The sequence below is a fragment of the Rhipicephalus sanguineus genome, chromosome 5, assembly GCF_013339695.2.
Source record: "Rhipicephalus sanguineus isolate Rsan-2018 chromosome 5, BIME_Rsan_1.4, whole genome shotgun sequence".
NCBI classification, from domain to species: domain Eukaryota; kingdom Metazoa; phylum Arthropoda; class Arachnida; order Ixodida; family Ixodidae; genus Rhipicephalus; species Rhipicephalus sanguineus.
Genome location: NC_051180.1, coordinates 79,111,143 through 79,126,073, shown reverse-complemented (window position 1 = coordinate 79,126,073; position 14,931 = coordinate 79,111,143). Strand labels below are relative to the sequence as shown.

Sequence of the window (14,931 nt, the reverse complement as noted above, 5' to 3'; positions counted from 1 at the left end):
ACTGCACAATTGCTCCAAGATCGCAGGCTTTTACCAACGCAGCGAGCAAGTTGCCTCGAGGACGTACCTAACATGGGATTTGTATTGTAGTCCAAACATGCTCACATAATAAAACAGACGGACGTTCTCTTTCTGCGTACATTAAACGATTCAGACACTTTCCTAAGTACTTGCCATCATCACGATGAGCTGCGTGCAAGCATGCTTAAAGGGCCCCTCACCAGGCCACATAGCAAATTTTAGTTATACGCTGGAAGTTGTGTGCCGAATGAAGAGCATTATGCTGCAAGAATTTTTCAAATCGGTTGATTACGAGCTGAGAAAAACAGTAATTTGTAGCAGCGCGAAGCCATATGATGCGAGGAGGCCAGTTTCAAACCCTTGCCACTCGCCCCGTGTAACCAATGTGTAACCTTCGCAAGGCAAATCCCTTCCCTGCCCTATAGTGCCTAGAATATACTTACTTGCCCTCTTCGGCAGCAGAGCCGGAGGATCACCCGACACATACGCATGAACACGTCATGCGCATGCATGGTCACGTGCGCATGACGTGCCCGAGCCAGCCCGAGCACGCGAGTGGCGTTGCCGTGGGCGTTGTGTCGGCGTTCTGTGTGGTGCACTGCTTGTTTCTGCGGGACGGGCATGAAAGCTGCGACATTTGTGCGGGCACGAGACTAGCGGTATCAAGAGCCAGTGCCGCATGAACATTAAGGTAGACGCGGGAGAATAAATGAGCCTAATGAGTGCTCGAACGCGCCAGAAAATTACTTTCGTTTCCAGGGCTGGCGTCTGCTCGATGCGCTAACCGCGGTGCACGAACGCATGCGAAACGGAGACACATTAGCCCCGTATCTCGCTGCAATTCACGGGGAAAAAAAATGAAAAATACGCACACATTCCATTTGTGTGTCTCATTATTTCTCTCGTTTTATTAATCTATTCAAGCAGCAAATTACACAAACTACACGTCGTGTCAAATGATTATCCCAGTGTCACGTGCTGCTCTTGGCGACGTCAGAGCACAGTCGTCTACGTAAAGGACCGACGTCACAGCACTAGCGTCTACATAGAGCCATTCCATCGTGTACGTCATCCCCTCATTCTCTGTTCGCGCGCCCGCGAGGGGAAGGGCAGTCAGCGTTCAGCTTGAAATTTGACCCATTTCCGTGGCGCCTAGCGTTGCAAATTTTGGCAGACGTGATTGTGAACGCCCAGTGTATGCATTACGCTCGTCAGCACAAAAGTGTCAAACCTGGTGAGGGGCCCTTTAACTCAGCGAAAAGAATTCCCCGAAGCTTACTTCTCCGCAGTATTACTGCTTATGTGGAGAAGCCCACCTCTGAACCGTACAAGGCCGAGAAGCGTGTTGCCAGACCGTGCTTATTCTTGTTTGCTACCACTCCTCCCACCACTTCGTCCTCCCTGTTTTGTTACATTCATTTTGCTGTACAGTTGACGCCCGAATGTGCGAGCATTTTTGCGCTGATGTTGCCATAATTGTTCCCATGGCACCATCGAGTCCAGTAAGGATTGCCATTAGGCAGACTTGAAAAGGAGCCAGAACTTCCGCCAAAGGTAGCCTGAGCCATTCAATCTCAGCGCTAAATTTGCAGCCAAAAAAGAACAGAAGCAATATTAATTACGAATGGAGTTCTTATGATCGAACATGCAATGATATAACTTTGATTACGAAAAACAGAATAATTTCTTTCTGCTCATGCTTGGTATTCAAGTGACAGCTAAATTGCAAACAAATGAATAAATTATAGGTTAAGTGACCCTACACAACGCTTTAAAATAGAGTTGCTGCCAGAGTAATCTTGGAATATAAGTAACTTACGTTCGTGCATGCCAAAAATTGAGAGAAGCGTGGGGTATTATAAACAAAACCTTTATTAGCAAACACAACAATGTTAATGTTGCAAATGTTATCTATATAGATTTTATTTTATATATTAAAAGCTGTGACCAGTGTTCTGTACAACTACTGATGACCATTGAAAACATGACGTTGATGGTCTTCAAGCTAATATCCGGATTCAAATGAAAACTTATGTAGGAGTGGCTCTCCTGCCAGAAACTTTTCAAAGTTGATCATGAAACTTTTGACCACCTGCAACACAGTGAAGCACAAGAAAATAGTGAAGCTCTTACAATAGATTAAGAAAAGTAACAAACTCTTTGTGAATAGACAAAAAAAAACTATTTAAAAAGGTAATAGTTTAAAACCAGAGATGCCAACAGCGTAGTTACAGCCAATATTCCTTCTTGATGTGTAGTATAGGACATCTGCACTTTTACACAGTACCTTGCTGAAGGTCAATAAAAGCAAAAATAGTTGCTGAGGATCACCAAAGATCCCCAAGGATATTCTTATGGGATGAGAACCCCAAAGTTTGCCTAGGCTATTGTTACAGAGGGGTGCTGCAAAATCTGCTGGGAGGATTCCTCTTCTTGCTACGGCATACTGAAACGCAAGCCGTGCGTTGCTATGGCAATGCCAGCTGGGTGCATGCTTTTGCCAACCCAGCCAAGAAATGCTTTCACATTAAAATTATTTTTCAAGTGTGGTTTCCAATTCATGTTCAGGCGAAACTAGGAGTGTTTTTTCGGTTCCATAGGTAACCAAATCAAAGGTGTATGCATTTCTTCATTCTAGTAATAGAAGATGTACACGTGCTTATTAAAATCTAGGAAATGCTCATGCGAAACCTGACATTGAAAGTGATTAACTTTCATAAAAATGAATATTTTCTTGAATGTAATGCCAAGTGAAAGAATCACTGACAGATGTATGACTAACTTTATCATTAATGATGGTCCAGTTGCAACTCCATTATGTTGTAATGTCCAAATCTTCACAGTGGGCTATGAGGACCGTGAGATCCCGATTAATTGTGACAAAACAAAGTTCTGACGACACGAAGTGTACCCAAACACAAGACGGAATAAACTGATACTTGTGCATTTCTAAACCTTTAGTTGATGTTGCCCGTACAAAATGTTTCATTTTTTGTCCTGTTCCACACCACCTGTGCACTTGTATTTAAATAGCTTTGCTATTGCATAGTGCTGCTCTGGCTTTGCTCCCTCACAGAATTCACCATAACCGTAAGTAAGAATGAAACGCCACATCCATCGGCTCAGTCTTTGCCTATTCTCTTGCATCTTATGCAAGAAACAGTAGCACCAGCAGTTGGGCAGTAAAGGGTGGGCATACAGCATCACAGCTTCAGTCGAGCGTAGATGATTTGGAATGTGCTTGGGACATATGGACCCTTCAAATAAGATTTTCTCGTAATCTGAACATTTTATTCGCATGAAGAAAGGGCCGTGAGGTTTCCGGAATGGTATTTGAACAATCCATGTCGACTTAATGTTTGCCTTTAGTGTCCTTTTAATGTGCACCTAAAAGTTAAATACATGGTTCCCTTTGCATCCTTCCCATGACGGAATAATTGTTATTAACTAAATAAGTAACAAAACACTCACCTCTTGTGGCCTAGAGGGGCCAGACATGTGGGGCGTGACAATGACCTACAAGGACGGAAAATATGAACGAAGTAACTGAAGAAGCAAGCAGAAAGCTGAATCTCGACATTAGGCAATATCAAAATGGCATAAAGGACTAGAGTAATAAATTAGAGCCACCAAAAATATCTCGGCATCAGAAGTGAATACATATAGCACACCATCTTGCAAAATTAGTACTAGTATGTTATTTATATGTGAGTGTAGTCAGACAGACTCATAAATGCAATCAATCACCACGAAAGTTTCATTGTTTTGGGTTCCACAGTTAAAAAAAAAAAAACAGAGTGGGTAGGGAAGGCAATGATGCTGCTACTATAACAGTGGGACAATTAGGTGGTGTTGACATTGGCGACCGACAGAGGTCACATGACCAAGCGACTGTCACAAATGGTTGCTTTGGATAAAAAGCGACCATTTAGGTGAAGTCACTCACTGACTGATTCTGCAGCTCAGCAACTGGAGGCCCAAAGCATCTGAACCAATCAGTGGTGCAGGAACATGATGTCGGAATACCAGGCTTGTGCGAATATTCGAGCACTTCGAATATTCGAACGAATATTACAGTATTCGAATTCGCTTCGATTCGAATTTAAGTTATTGCAAATTTCGAAGTATTCGAAATGAACGAATAGGTGTATATTAGTCCGCATGTAACACCCCTGTAAAGGTGGTTTCACTGCAGTAGAGGAGTGATACACCGTGAATACACCTTTCCAGGGGAAATCCGCACTGCCGCGAAGCCCCACTTCAAGGTTAAATGAACATAAACATCGATTCATCATTTTTTAAGTTTAAAAGCTTGTTATACCGGCTTATATGCTCTAAGTATAGAAAATTTTAAAACGTAGCGTAAGCATTCTATCGAAAGTCAAATCCTGCTACTATTCAAAGTTGCTTCCACTTCCCTTGACCCAAAAAGAATGACATTTGCATATGCCTTGTTCCAATTAAAAAAAAATATCGTGCAGGTTAGTTGGGTCAAGACAAATTTTTCTTTCTAATATGCGATATGTACTATTCAAATTCGATTCGAAATTATTCGACCAAATCGCTATTCGCTTTGAACCTAAAATTTACTATTCGCACAAGCCTATGGAACCCCCATGGCAGTACGCTAAAGGTTACTTTGTGTAGCCACAGGTTGCACTATCAGCGACAAAAGCATGAAACAGACGTAAACAGAAGCAATCATGGGTGTGACGAAAGGTGCGTCATGGTCATTGGTGTGAACACTGGTCACTGTGAGTAGTTCCTCGGTCATCATTCACGGACTTCTGTCAGTCCCAAATGTGAATGCCACATTAGTGCTCCCCTACGGCTATCGCTATGGATTGAATCTGCTAGTTTCACTCGCTAAGTGGTGCTAGCTTTGTGTGTGACAGAGATTCATGGCTCACCATATAATTTACCAACTAGAGTGGCAAAATGGTGTGCTTTCTGGCAAGCAACAAATGGTAACAGTGGCTACCTTTTCATAACCTGGAAGCCACCAGCTATTTCAGATCGCCCAGCCTTTTTACCTGCCATGAATCACCTGCAAAAGAGGGCATATGAACCCCCTATGGCACTCCATCACGCTAGCTAGAGGAGGAGATGTCCAATGACCTGAAACCCCACTGTCCCCTTATCTAAGCACTCATTTCCACTTTTACCAACCGTAACTGTGTGCGTGGTAAGCATTGCCCTCTCACACGTACCTTATTACCTACGGTGTAGTCCTTTCATGTTCAGAGGGTTTGAAGGAAGACGCAAGACAGGCACATAAGGTTGGTTGCATTCGAGTGACGATGGCCGATAGTTGGTTGCATTTGGACAAATTCAAAATATGAAGGATGTTGTGAAGGCAAGACAGGTAAAAAGAAAGAAAACCTTTTCTCTCAACAGCACCTTGCAGCTGTAAACACTCAAACAAGTCGCACGTTGTTTCAACATCCAGAGCGACATTTCAAAATGCAGAAAGACACTTCAATGTCTCGTATTTCTGCTTTGTTGGCTAGAAAATGGCTATTCTTTCTCTTGCAATCGTGGTGGTGGTACTTTTGTACAGCTATAAGTTTTGAACTCGGGAAAAGCAAAGTGTCTTTCCTAGAACTTTTCTGTGCATATCAGTCATGAGCATTTGAAGCTTGCTTGAAGCAACATATGGGTAGCGTCTCCAAGTTTCAGTTTCATATTTCGTGAAAGTGCATGTGTTGAAGCATTTGCTACGGCTTTTTTTTTTTTTTTTGAAGCTCCTGATATTTTTTCAGTATCTGAACTATACACTCAGCTCAAGTGTGCTTGGTGTTGCTTCTGAAGTCACTTGTGATATCCTCACAAATGCACGTAAGCAAAATGTAGCAAAAGGGAAGGTTCCAAGTATATGCAACCTCATTTGTCCAACTTAAAAGACACACACTTCTATAACGAAGTTCATGACTGCAAATACGACTACATTGTATCGAGCTTCAACTATATTACTTTCTAAACATGAGAAGTTGACCTATTTCTTCATTAAATAGTGCTTTAAGACTGCATTCCAAATGCATGCAAAAACTCTTGTATCACTAGTGAAAAAATTCCAGGCCGGCACGTAACACACAGCACAGTCAAAGCGAAAGCTGGAGAAGCGGCCTTCCTAAAGGCCCCTGTGAACTCTCTTGGGGCAACTACTTCAGGTGCAATTGCAAGGTACCCACTGTACCATAAATCATCAAATTTATGAAGCAGGGGAAGTACCCACTATGCCATTGTTCATCATTCTGTGGAAACGTGCAGTACCCACTACGCATCTGTAAGGCATTATGTGCACTTTGTTCATGCTGTGGCTGATGACGAAGCATTATGGCTGAGCTCTTTGGTAGCTTTAAACCACCCACTCATTATGCAGTTCGCATTGTTTGCCACCTGGTATTATTTTACTCTTCTACCACACTATATTACATCTATTAACATGATTCCCAGCCCTACATGATGCCTGTATAGGATGTTTTTACACTGGCGTGGCTCGCAGAATGCTCGACTGCCATGCAGAGGGCCGAGGTTAAAATCCCGCTCGATCCTGGATTTTCTCTTTTCTCATTGTGGGCGATAGCGGTTAGAACACCGGCAGCAGCAGATAACTTACGCCAGCAAAATCGGCTGTTGTGATCTCATAACAGCTTTCGCTGTAAAACAATGAAAGCGGGCCATTCAACCAGGGCTGAAAAAATGAGCAGTAAGATCTCAACAGTATGCTGCCTACGAGCAATAAAATAAAGTGATATCACACTTACGTCAGGAGTTGACCAAAGAGGACTTGATTGGGGCAGTGGCTCAACTTCAAAGACATCAAGCATGGCCCCTGAGATCCATTTATTCCTACAAAATAAGGATCCAGTGAGTCTGCATACCACACACGAAATGTATCATGATGCCATCTGTTGAGCTGTATTACTGGGTAATTTATATCCCCAGAAAAGTTACGTTACTGAAATGGCCCCTTTCTATATGTTTATGAGGACCAGAGCCTTATGAGGTGACCACATTAATTTGGCACAAACTTAACGGAAGTGTCTGCGCATTTCTGTAATTTATCAGAGAGGGCAGATGTGACATCTGTTTCATGACTGGTGGCATGAACGAAAGAGGTTGAATCAGTCGAGGAGCCCGTTTCTTGTTTGGGAGAAATACAGTGGAGCCCCTGTTACGCAATTCCTCGATTAAAGGGACCCTGCAACACTTTTTCAGCATGGTCAGAAAACACTGTCGATCGGTAGTTGAGGCTCCTGAGAACATGCGAGCCAAACATTACAGCACAGCACGTGGGCTGGAATTTACAATTATTTCTCAAAGTCGAATATAAATTGTTCCCTCTTATCTCTACAAATGATGCCACATACCAAAATCACTACGCCATATACCCAAGTTCATGGCTGTAGGCTAATTTTAGCGTGGCGAGCTGCATAGCTACTGTGGATGCCACAGGATGCCGCCACGTGCCCGCACGTTTGAAGAAAAAAACTAAAAAAAGTGCTCAGGGTCATGACGTGCACTAATGAAGGGACACATCTTCTTGCCCCTTTGTCATCTGCCACCCAGCGTAGCTTTCAGTGCGTTCGCTGGTACGAAAAGAGAGAGAAAGTGCTTAAAGTGTGCAGCAAATCCCTGTAACTCCGCTCGTACTTGACAGATTCTAAAACTTTTTGTGGCAATAAGCTCTTTTAATGAAGCCATTAGACGATTACTTGGAAAAGTGTAGCAGGGCCTCTTTAAGCAACACTTGAGGTTTTGCAATAGATCAGTGCAGTTACCACTAATTTACCATGGAGGAAATGCATTAAAGGGCCCTAATACCTTCGATAACTTTTTTTAACATTTCAAGTAAACACGCGCATAGAGTGCGGAATGCCATCACGATCAACAGTGCCAGATGCAGAAGCGCTAAGAGCCGCAGGCACACCGCAATGTAAACAACACAATCCTTCGTGCTCTCCCGGACTTTCAGTCCACTTTTTCTCTCACTTGAATTTTTTTCATACTGACAGCCAGTACACTCTCCATGTTTTTGTCTAAGCTATGCCAGCTCCCATCGCATGTGTCCTCCGCTATCTGTTGTGATCAGAGCGAACAGTGCCCCAAATGCCAAGAAAATCTACATCACACAATGTCGCAGAAATAAAGCAGCTTTGCCACTCGGGGACAAGATGATAGATAGCGAAGAAACAAGGAAATGGCACAGGGTCACGAAAGCCAGCATCACTGGGTATTTCCAAATCTTTTAGGCCATTCTGGTGAAGAAGGATAACACAATGACTGAGCGAAACGATTACCACACGTGATACGGGCAGAGGGAATGGCAACAAAAGAAGAAGTCAGGGCGTGTACTTTCGGGCAATCATTTTTCGGAGACAGCTTCCCTTTCATGAAAATGAGTGAATTGTCAGCAGATAGCAAGCACGCCATCTTTGCACAATGCCAGTACTGCCGTCAGCAGTATAACCCAACATGTGTAATGCCGTGTCTCACAAAAGTAATGCACAGTAATCCCTCATTATAATGAAATCTCTTTAAATATCGCTTTATTTGAAATTTCTTCGGGTCCTGACCCAAACGCATGCATATTAGGCCGCATTACTCGAAGCGCACGAGGAGCTTGACCCACTTCGGACGAAGTGGGCTAGTGAAGGCGTCACCAAGCGCCGCGGCGCCGACCATTTTGCGCATGCAGTGTCAAATTAATGCTGCCGATGAACTAGTCTCATGCAGGCACACAACAGGTCACAATAGTACCAAATTCACAACCAATGACAGCCTAGTAATGGGAGCCAAGTGAGTGGCAAGTGCTCCCAGCTGTTTACTGCGGAGCGAATGGGAGTTGTCAAATTCCATGGTGCAGCACACCCAAGCCATTAATCTCGATCGTAATCCCATCGCTGGTGCGCCCCGTGATAGGACCTACATGAAAATAAAGCTTTCCTGGCGGCAGAAAACCACGGTCTCTTGGATGCCAAAAAGTGGCCAGAAGATCGCGGGCTGACTTGCACCATAGTGTTGCATGGGGTGCGCTAGAGCAAAGTTTTAGTGCTCTGAAGAGCACTTCTGGCGCGGAAGCGCGTTATCCAACTTTAGACAAACAGTCCAAATGCGTGCTAGGGTCACTGAATTTTGTTCTTAGACATTTGTCAATGGTGTGGATGTGGCAGTGCGTGAACACTGCCACTCATACCGTAGAATTAGCAGATTTGTCAACAACACAGCACCAAAAAACTCTTGTTTTGCAAACTTCACGGCTGCATGCCTCTGGTTAAAATTACCCAGTAAACATGCAAAGCCCCTACTGCAAGGCAGCCAGTTTTCACGATTGCGCTGTGTACACACACTTAGCGGACAATCGTTTTTTGAGTACAACAAACTAGAGGTGTACGCCGCCGCGCCACGCCGCCGCCGTAGTCCCAAGAGAGATCACGCCGCCGCCGCGCAATAATTTCGGCGCGCCGCCGTTAAGTCTTTTCTTTTAATTAGAATGGGAAATCTGGAAATAAAATACAGCACTTCGCCGGAGGAGCTCTTCTCGATGTGTCCATGTAATGAACTGCCCATTCCAGCGGCCACTGAATAGCGGGAGCTCGGCGAGAAGCGCGCCCCATTTCCGGTTCTTGTTGTGCAGCCCCATCATGACATCACGAAGCTTTCAAACACTCTCGACACAAATGCTAGGGATGGAATGCTCGACAATGCAACGAACACAGCCCTCAGAGATCCGATTTTCAGGTGCACATGTCTTTTGATCGTGTTAGCCATCGATTTAGGTTTAATGCGGCCGCTCGTCTAACGCATCTGTAAGGTTGGTACGCATTCCCTACATCGTTCTCAAACATCTGGGACAAATTTATATGCAAATTCAGACTTGAAAAGTTCCTGTTTCTGTGCATTTCGTCCACTCACTTCTTACGTTAGGAATGTGCTGGCGGGTTCGGTGCGGCAACGTGATCAAGAGCAAGGTGACATCACGGCTCACCGCTTTTCGAATCACTGAATGCGCTCTGCCGAAATGGACTGTGGACATCTCCTTTGGATGAACGCATCGAGAATAGCTCCCCAGAACTTGTAGTGTCTTTTTCTTGTCCAGAAATATCACGAGTATTCCCTGACCTTAACGCTGCCACGTCCTCCAGCCTTAAAGGGCGACGACCCAACTCGCTGGACAGCATATCATTGGACTCTTGGACCTAGTACACTGTGCATAAATAAATTATCTATATATATATATATATTTCGGTCCATTAATAGACTTTTTCCTTTCATTCTTACTCGAGTAAATCGATAAATAAGCACAGAAGTAAAGAGAATGGCAAACTTGGAATATAGCTGAACTAGTTGGTAGGTATTCATGTTGAGAAGACATGATGTGGAAACACGGACGTAAGAGAAAAGTCGAGAGAGTGAACAGCTATCACTCACGCAGACCATTACTAGGTATGGCCTCTTACGTGGGAATGCGCAAATAAATATTTGTGTCTATCTTCGGTTCCGCCGCTGTGTGATTTTTCAGTTAGCGGCGTTTCTGGTATCTTGACTACTCTTATGTGTCCGTGTTTGCACGCCCTGTTTTTATTAAGGGCCCCTAACAGCCTCTGAAAATACAAAAAACACAAACAACGAGCGCGTTATTCTCTCTTGGCGTTTCTTGTCTTTTGGTGCACTTTGTGATTCACGTGACATCATCAGGGTACATACTCTCGACTGGTCCATGTACAAGAAATAACAGTTGTGAATTGTCTCCCATACTGCTTTGCTATGTAGCCGCCCACCCTCTGTTGCTTCTCTCGCACGGCTATCGTGCGCGATTAAATGATTTCGCTCCATTCTGTGCGTTTGCGACCCCGCATGCAGAGATAACAGACTGTAGCCGACAAGCACAAAGTCATGATAGGTTCAACGCTTAGTGCTGACATTGTACGCGTGCTTTATGAAGAAATAAGTGGCGAGGAGATGTCCCCAGTAAGAAGGGTATTGAAAGCGGGAACGAAACCAATGGAAAAGGCGCCGGATTATATGATTCTTCCAACGGACGCACTCTTTACAGCGGAGACGATGCAGCTTTCCAGGAAAAAGGCGAGCCCGCTTCGACGGTTTTTTGTATAATTTTTATTGCATTAGCAATTGTATGGACACTCAGGACAGGTTTTCACCGTCGCCGTCATGTTCTGTATAAACTATATCGATAACATCGCTCCGCACATTGTATGTTCTACCAGCGAGTAAAAGATCGCGAGCGTTGACAAGGAACATGGCTAAGGCAGAGATGAAACAAGCTGGCCATCTCCATCACACGGAATAACATCAATCCGCATGCGAGGCCTGCCGTCGATTGCTCCTCAAGCAGAAGGAAACGCCCTGCCCGTCATTTGCTGGGCGAAGGAGCAGGAAGGGATGTCTGGGGAGAGGGACTGCATGACTCGAGCAGCATCTGTGAACCTTGCCTATAAGGGTGCCGTCGAGAGTGCTATTTCCGAAGACATCCCTCAGTGAACGGCTCGTATACCTTCTATGCGCTGTGAGCGCTTTCATCTCACTGCTTTGCGCTCCGACCACTGATACGACAAACTGACTGAAAACCGCTTCTCTCGCGGGAGCGGCCGAATTGCCATACACCGGCGTTTTGTAGAGTTAAGTGAGATCGGAGCAAAAATAGTTAGCTGCTAGCCCTCGTTCATGTAACATTACAGCGTGTACTTATCGCATTCACTGCTTCGCCTTCCCCCACCTCCCCACCCTCCCCGCGCCGTGCCGCCGCCGGTCCAATGAACCCCGCGCCGTTCACACGCCGCCGCCGGAGGTGGAAACACCGGCGCGCCGCTGCCGGTGATTTCGGGTCTGGCGCACATGTCTACAACAAACACAACCTCAGACCCGAGCCACGGCATTTGCAGCACTTTCTAGTGCGTAACTCTCGTCTCTCGTAGCATTTCGTGACGCCCAACCCCCCCTATGAAAGAGGCCAGTGCCTTCCCCTCCTCATTCGCTCTCCAGTCTGCGAGCAGTTTGGATGCCAGTCACTGCTCTCTCTCCCCTTCATGTCAACTCCTCGCCTCCTTGCTGCCAATTTTGACATCGCTGCTCCTCTAAAGCAGCCCTCCCGAGCATAACCTTCCACCAATGGGTGCCCTTCCACGGTTCCTGTTTCTTGCATGCCTCCGACCGCCTTTCTTCTGCAAGACGTGAAGCCGCAGCCAATTCCCTCATTGCAACCGTCACAATCACCAGCATGCACGAGAAAAGCGAGATGCCTTGACGATATCTTGAAGCTTTTGCGTTGCCCGCTGCATTCAGTCACTTTGGCGGCAACAACGCGTGCCTTTAGATTTGTGCTGCAGGCCATGTGATTGTGCTATTCAGAGTGCTTCATTAGGCATGCCTCACGTGGGTTTTTGTGGCCTACAGTGATAAATGGCTCCGCCAGGCTCCAGGCAAAGGTGTCTGACTTGGGAGCAGAAAGTCGCACGCCGGCTTTTCCCGTGCCGTCTTCAGCGACCCTGACGATCACCAACCTGACGATGACCAGCCCAACGATGACCAGACTTGCAGTGATCTGTAAGAGGATGTTCGTAAAATTTCTGGCTTCGAGACGTTCACACTGGCTGACACTGCTGCTCCAGTGGACACCCCAGCGATGGATGCGAAGATAATTGACACTGTTGGTGGCCTTGACGAGGACGAAAAGCTGGCAAACAAAGAGCCACGTGAAGTGCCAACTATGGTGCAGATGCGGGAGTACCTACACCTGCTGCGAAATAAAGTTCAGCGCATGGGCTGCAACCATGGCCCCATGCAATGCTTGATCAAATCGGGGCAGGGGTTGCTGGCACCCGGCAAGAACTTGAAACAGACAAAGCTCACTGCCTTTTTTTGCACCTGAATAAAGTTTTGTTTCACTGAATACATTGTGTTTTGACTTTCTCGCAGTCATGGCACAATTAAAGCTCGGCTGCTTTAGCTTTTCTCGAGTGGTCCCTTATATCAAAATACTGATTATATAACAAATTTTTTCGCTGTCCCGCTGACTTCGTTATAACGAGGGATTGCTGTATCTCATTACATGTGAAGAATGGTGTCAAAGGTGTTATCATGCCTGCATTCGCAGACGTGTTACACAGCATCGGAAATGATCGGAAAGTCATCTGTCAATAATGCTTTAGATGACTTTTCAAACACTGCTGCGCTCGATGGAAACCTTTAGCTGCAATTTCATCAGTCTTTCAGGGTCGATTTAGGAGAAGTCAACTCTACTTTAACAGACCACTGTTTTGTTTGAAAAAAAAAATGTAGATGATGATGTCTGTCTGCAGCGGCGGCACGCTCAGGCAGGGCAGTGAGGACAGTGGGGAGCTGGCCAGCCAGCTCGCTACATTTTGCTAGCCATTAATCTTGTCATGGTGCATTTATATCCTCTTGTGTGGGAAAACAGCTGCATAGTTGTATGATAATTGTGTAAGCCTGTTTTTCTATAAATTATTTATTATGATTCTGAAAATTCTTGTTGTGAAATTCAGTTAGACAGCAGTACATAAAAGGTTCCGCCCTTTTTCAACATACCACAGCCCTAATTTTGGATGGTGTGACGTGTCCAATGTAACGGAGCTTTCTCTTGCATTATTGTCGTCCGCAGTAATAGGCACTAAACAGACCATAGGACAGACGGACTTTCACTTTTATCCTAAAATACCTAAATAAGAACAACTAAGTTATAATTTACAGTGTTCAACAAGCTCTCAAACTCACTTCAAGGCATTCAGCAGGCACTCCTCGGCGATGACATTTCCTCGACCGATATTGATGAACACGGGGCTCTGGGCAGTGAAATAAACGTTCATTACGCATAATAAGTACAGACACTGAGAAAGGAATGAAGGTTACAATTGTTTCTAGCAAAGCAAGTGACATCAGCCACAATTAGGCATCTCATTTTAAATTATAAAGCAACCCTGGCTCTTTTAGATGTTGATTGAAATATGAAATATTAAACCGGATAACAACAAAAAGGGCATTTATTTATGACGGTGTCCAGTTGCGAGATTATAGTTGGAGGCTGTAGCAGCACTCCGCCGACACAGTCAGGAAACACTGATAAGCTGAGCAATCGCCAAGAACGTGCGTTGTGGCTGCAACTTGAATTCATGCATTTTTCAGTCTTCAGTCTTATCCTTACTTGGGTCATGTCCCGAATTCAAGTGGCAAAGGATTCACTGTTTTGTCACAGCTAATAGTGAAGGGTGAAAAAGATAAAGAAAGCATACAACTACCAGCAGTTTAACTCAGGACAGTTGGCATATAATCTTCACATGACAGCCCCGCCACGGTGGTTTAGTGGTTTTGGCACTCGACTGCTGACCCGAAGGTCGCGGAACCGAATCCCGGCCGCGGCGGCTGCATTTTCGGTGGAGGCGAAAATGTTTGAGGCCCGTGTACAGTGAAACCTCAGTGATACGATCATGGCTCATACGAATTTCGGGGTGATACGAATATTACTTTGGCCCCGGCCAAGGCCCACTGGTCTTCAATGTAATGGAGTACGGTTGTTTCGAACAGATGTTCACCCCGCGACATTTGATACGAACATAAGCTACCGCGCAGGTACAAAGAGGTGAGGTCCATGCTGTCGCGGAAAACGCGCCAAGCGCGTGCGGGCGCAGAAACGCAAGCGCGGGCATGCACGCCGCGCCGCCAGTTGGTCTGAATCACAGTGTAAGAAAAATACTTTTCTTACACAGTGATCAGAATAAACCTTCAGTGACGCATCGTAGCCTCCGAGATTGTGGGCGCGAATCTTGGAGGGCCTACTGCGCCTCCGTGTGCCTTCGCGTTTAGATTACATGCCATGTCCTCCATGCAAGCAATGTCCTCGTGCATCAGACACCCTATGAAAGGTGGACGAGG

At 45.4% G+C, this 14,931-nt stretch overlaps 1 protein-coding gene across 3 annotated transcripts in view; it reads right to left on the bottom strand.

Annotated features, from left to right (window-relative positions):
• LOC119393826 (glyoxylate/hydroxypyruvate reductase A) overlaps positions 1-14,931 on the bottom strand; it is a 50,307-nt gene that overhangs the window by 20,280 nt on the left and 15,096 nt on the right. For 2 of the 3 annotated variants that reach the window (XR_007416380.1, XM_049416384.1), the window contains exons 8-10: positions 13,777-13,844; positions 6,789-6,873; positions 3,493-3,537 (exon numbers count right to left, since the gene is read on the bottom strand). Coding sequence is in view for 2 of the 3 variants with exons in the window: in XM_049416384.1 (XP_049272341.1) it covers positions 3,493-3,537; positions 6,789-6,873; positions 13,777-13,844 (198 nt within the window). In the remaining variant the exon portion in view is untranslated. Of the gene's footprint in view, positions 1-1,875; positions 2,114-3,492; positions 3,538-6,788; positions 6,874-13,776; positions 13,845-14,931 lie in introns of those variants that run through there. The other variant, XM_037661009.2, reaches the window with a different exon arrangement.